This window comes from Hibiscus syriacus, unplaced genomic scaffold (assembly GCF_006381635.1).
Source record: "Hibiscus syriacus cultivar Baekdansim isolate YM2019G1 unplaced genomic scaffold, ASM638163v2 tig00110050_pilon, whole genome shotgun sequence".
In the NCBI taxonomy this organism is placed as follows: domain Eukaryota; kingdom Viridiplantae; phylum Streptophyta; class Magnoliopsida; order Malvales; family Malvaceae; genus Hibiscus; species Hibiscus syriacus.
Window position 1 is genome coordinate 818,177 of NW_024062576.1, and position 5,415 is coordinate 823,591.

The 5,415-nt window shown below is 35.8% G+C and overlaps 1 protein-coding gene across 1 annotated transcript; it reads left to right on the forward strand.

Moving 5' to 3' along the window:
* The first annotated feature begins 453 nt into the window (after positions 1–453).
* LOC120213999 lies at positions 454–4,813 on the forward strand. Its single transcript, XM_039212016.1, has 5 exons — positions 454–1,434; positions 1,720–2,021; positions 2,112–2,665; positions 2,971–3,700; positions 4,117–4,813. Exons 1-5 carry the CDS (start codon positions 454–456, stop codon positions 4,811–4,813), a joined length of 3,264 nt encoding a protein of 1,087 aa, XP_039067947.1.
* The last annotated feature ends 602 nt before the right edge of the window (positions 4,814–5,415 follow it).

The following is a 5,415-nucleotide window of genomic DNA, read 5'->3' on the forward strand; positions in this document are numbered from 1 at the left end:
TAAAAATAATATATTTAACTATTAATTTAATAGTAAGATACATAACTTGTTCAATAATCAAATTATACTCTAAAAAGTTTAAATATTAAAATAATAGTAAGATACAAGTTTATTTAGAAAATATTTATTCAAAGCGCATGTTAGCTGGTTTCTCTAGGCGTACGTTAGCAGGACTAACGGAACTGAGACTCCGGTGTGTCTTCGGTGATCTTTCTCGTTTCTTCTGGTTCTCTCCTCATTTCGGTGATGCTTCTCTCCACTTCAATGGACTGGAGAAAGCTATTTGGATGTTAATCTGGACAAGAGCTACAATATTTTGCCCCTAAATCTCGTGACTTAAACCCTATTATCCAGCCTCCACCAGAAGTTTTCGAAGTAGGAATTGCTGAATGGAGATCTTCATTGGTAGGCCAATTTCTGGGTGCTGCTCCCAATTTTACAACAATGTAAAGGATGGTCGAGAATCTGTGGAATAACCATTCAAAAGGCGTTCGAGTCCAGGTAAGCTTCGCAGGCAACAATCTTTACATTTTTTCATTCAATAGTGATTCTGAGAGGGATTGGGTGCTGCATAATAGTCCATGGTATATCTTGAATAAGCCACTAATCCTAAGGAAATGGGAGTATAACACTAAAAGACTTCAATTCAATCTTTCCAAAATTCCTCTGTGGGTACATCTCTTCAATGTACTTCTCGAACTGTTTTCGATGGAGGGCCTTAGCTACATAGCTAGTGCCATAGGAAACCTACTAACCATGGACTCTGTCACTGACTCTAAATCAAGATTAGAGTTTGCTAAAATTTATGTTGAGGTTGGACTGATAGATGAAATCCCTAATTCTATAGAAGTAATTCTTGGAAATGGCCAAACAACTATTGTTTTTGTCGAAGTTCTTTGGCTTCCACATAACTGTAAAAAATGTAACAAGTTTGGTCATACTGAGAATGACTGCCTTGCTTCTAAAGTTTCACCTCCTGCTAATTTACAAATTTGGAGGAAAAAAGGAGAATCACTCCCTGTTGTGCAACCTGATCTTCCTGGTAATTCAGATTCTTACCAAGTTCCTTTGTCTTTTAATTCTCTTACAAAGAATGAGAATCCATTAAAAGAAAAAGAATCTACTAAAGTAACAGCTAGCTCTTCAATGACACCCTCTGATTCTACTGCCAAGAATGATCAACCTCTAACTTTTCCTGATTCTAATGAAGTATGCAATACTTCAAAATCTTCTATACCTCAAATTGTTTCTACTATCTCTAAACCTACTGCCATTAATGATTCACCTAAACCATTTCCTGATTCAATTGAGGTCTGTAATACTTCAAAACCTCCTTTCCCTCACACTGAATCTTCTGTTGAAGGACATGATAATTCTCTTCTTGGAAATGTTATTAAAGCTCCTAACGTTCCTAAAAGAGAAAGAGTTCGACCTGTAAAAATAAAAAATAATACATCATTAAAAGGATCCTCAAACATATTTGAGGTCTTAAGTACAGTTGATGAAACTTCTCACTCCTTAGAAAATCATAGCAAAAAGCCCCAATCTGCTGCTTTGGGAGTGGCTTTATTAATCAAAGACTTGAAATTCAAAAAAAAAAGGAACACCTAGACAAATCTAAATGTGTCTCTGAAAAAGTTATTGGGGTGAATCAACCTCTTTATCTCAATGATTTTCTGCTTCTGGAATGTCAAAGGATTAAATAATCCTTAAAAACAGAATAAAGTTTTGCACAGGGCTATTCTCTACAAGGTTGATGTTCTTTGTCTATTAGAGACCAGGGTTAAACCTAAAAATTTTGAAGACAATATAAAACTCAAATTCAGTAACTGGAACTACTACACAAACTATGACTATGCTTCAAATGGTAGGATTTGGTTCCTTTGGAAAAAAGGCTTGGATTTATCATTCTGCCAAGCTACTGCCCAAAGTATCACTGTTAAAGGTCTTAGAAATGGTGTCCCTTTTTTTATCTCAGCTATTTATGGTTACAATGATGGTTCACAAAGAAAACAACTTTGGTAACACTTAAAAGACATTGACTCTAATATTGGATCATTTCCCTGGATCTTAGAGGGTGATTTTAATATCTTTCTCCATTCTTTTGAAAGTTCTGACCGTTACATCCTGGGTTCTTACACTTCCAATGAAATGAAAGATTTCCAAGACACTATCCAAGATCTTCTCCTTCAAGATCATCCTTTCTTTGAACCAACCTTCACATGGATCAATAAACAAAAAAAATCTTACCTTGCTAGAAAACTTGACAAAGTTCTTGTCAATTCTTATTACGTCAGCTCCTTTCATAATTCCTTTGTGGAATTTCTTGCTCCATGGCCCTCTGAGAATTGTATGGCTCTTGTTTGGCTTAACAAAGATCCCCATACTAATCGCCCCAAACCTTTCAAATTTTTTAACTTCTGGACCAAACACCCTAATTTCCTGCCTGAAATTCAAAGCTCTTGGCAACAATCAATGCAAGGAAATCCAATGATGTATTTTTTCCTAAAACTAAAGAATCTTAAGACTTGCTTGAGGAATTTAAACAAGGATTGTTACAGTAATATTTCTGCTAGGGTCAAGCAAAAGAAAACTGAGCTTGAACAAATTCAGCTCTCTACTCTCAACATAACTTCTTATATTGAATCTAAGCTTATTATTCAGAGTGAGTTCGCTTCTATAGAACAAGCTGAAATTTTGTTCTTAAAACAGAAGGCTAAAATTCAATGGATCAAGGAGGGTGACAAATGCTCTAAATTCTTTCACTCTATCATTGCTTCAAAAAATAAGAGAGATACAATAAGAGTCCTAGTGAATGATCAAGGCAGCAGACTTGAAGATTTTGATTACATGGCCTCAGAAGTAATTCAAATTTTTAAAAAAACTAGCTGGGCAATGCTGATCCGAATGTTAAAAGTATTGATCCTAAAGTTCTAAAAAATCTGCTCTAACTTAATCTGTCTTCTGAAGCTTTAGCAGATTTAGATAAAAACATCACTGATGAGGAGATTAAAAATGCTTTCTTCAGTCAAGGAAATGATAAAGCACCTGGCTCTGATGGTTACACCCCATTCTTCTTTAAATCAACCTGGTCAATGGTTGGTGAGGATGTGATAAAAGTTGTAAAATACTTCTTCCATAACTCTTTCATTTTACCAGCTTTTAACTCAACCATTATTGCCCTTGTCCCTAAGATCACTAATCATAGCAAGGTAAAAGATTATAGACCCATCTCCTGTTACTCTGTGGTCTATAAGGCAATTACTAAGATTCTTGTTAAAAGGCTGACAAATATGCTTCCTAAAATAATTACTCTTAATCAAACAACCTTTGTTAAGGGTAGAAATATTATTGACAATACTCTTCTAGCCCAAGACCTAGTTAAAGGCTATGGAAAAAAATCCATTTCTCCAAGGTGTGCTATCAAGATTGACCTTCAAAAAGCATTTTACTCTCTTGACTGTGGATTCATTTCTTCTATTCTCAAAGCCATTGAACTGCCTCATAAATTCATTGCTTGGATAGAAGCTTGTTACTCCGAAGCTAGATATTCAATCTTATTCAATGGTTCTTTAATTAGCTATTTCAAAGGGGAAAGAGGTTTAAGGCAAGGAGATCCATTATCTCCCATTCTTTTTGTTCTAGCAATGAACATTCTCTCAAAGCTCCTTAATCTTGTTGTTGCCAGAGGTTTATTCGGGTATCACCCAAAATGCAAAAAAATTGGTCTCACCCATCTTACTTTTGCAGATGACCTTCTTATTTTTTGTAAGGGAAATTTGGAATCTATTGCTGGAGTTATTTATGTTCTTAATAAATTCTAGGAAATCTCAGGATTTCAACTTAATGTGGCCAAATCTGAAATTTTTGCAGTAGGAATTTCTCCTAGGAACCTTGATTCATTAATATCTCTACTGGTTTCAAGTTTGGTCTTCTGTCAGTGAGATATCTTGGGGTTCCACTTATTCCTCGGAAACTTACTGCTAAGGATTGCTCATCTCTTATTGACAATATCAGATCAAGGATCCACCAATGATCTGGAAAGCATTTAAGCTATGCTGGAAGGTTAGAACTTATCAAAACTGTTTTACAAAATATTGTAAATTTCTGGTGTAGACAATTCTTGCTTCCCCAAGCTGTTATTAATAGAATCAATCAGCTTTGCTCAAGATACTTATGGAAAGGCTCTGACTCATCAGCCTCTGGTGCAAGAGTAAGTTGGGGAATGATCTGCAGTCCTAAATATGAAGGAGGGCTAGGATTAAAAGATTTAAAATCTTGGAACAAGGTCTGCATGATGCAACTCATTCGAAACCTTCTTGCTGGTCAAGGATCCTTGTGGATTGCATGGACTCATACCTATGTGATCAAATCTAAAGACTTTAATCAGATGTCTACAAGTGCTTCCTCAAGTTACACCTTCAATAGACTTTTGAAACTGAAAACTGAGGCCATCCCCATTCTTAATGCAGGAGTTACGAATGCAAAAGAGATCTGGGAAGAGATTCGAATCAAGCATGACAAAGTTCCTTGGCATAAGCTTATTTGGTTTCCCCTTCACATCCCAAAATTCAGTATTATTACTTGGCTAGCAATCCTTGATCGGCTCCCTACAAGGGAAAGACTCTTACGAATGGGAATCACCACTGCTAGTTATTGTATCCTTCGCAATAACGCCCTTGAAACGAGAAACCATTTATTTGTTAACTGCACTATAGTTACTTCTATTTGGAATGGTATTTTAAATCTTTGTCACTTATCCATACCTCAAATGTCATGGGAGAACAAGCTTGCTTGGGCTTCTTCTACTTGAAAAGGTAAATCTCTCCTAACTTCCATCGCGAAGATTGCTTGGTGTGCTTTCATTTACAAAATTTGGGAGGAGAGAAATAGACGCATATTTCAAGGAAAGACTCGAACTGTTGAAGATTTGCTTGGTTCTATTAAAGAAATAGTTGGTGCTCAACTTAGGAATAGAGACCTCAATAGACCTGACAATTTTAATATGCTTCTTTGTAACAATTGGAGTATAGGCTAACCATTTTTGTTGTATATAGTTTGTCTTTGATCCTTGAATGGGATTTTTTTTGTAAAGAACTCTTATTTGGATAATAAAATCTTACCTATCCAAAAAAAACTTTATTTAGATATTGACAATTAAGAAAGGGTTTGGAGATATACCACATGTTGGGTGCTAAATTTTATTTACCTAATCTGGTATCATTTTGTGAACGTGTAACACAAGGAAATGATCATTTACCATGGGAAGGATAATCACGGGGGCTAAGGGACTACTTTCTAAAGTTGTATGAAAAAGGAGAATCATATTTATGATGACTTCAGAGTCCACAGAAAAAAGAGTTGGCGGTGGACGCAATACGCAGCCGCTTCCAGGCGGCAAAATCTGTCTCAAAG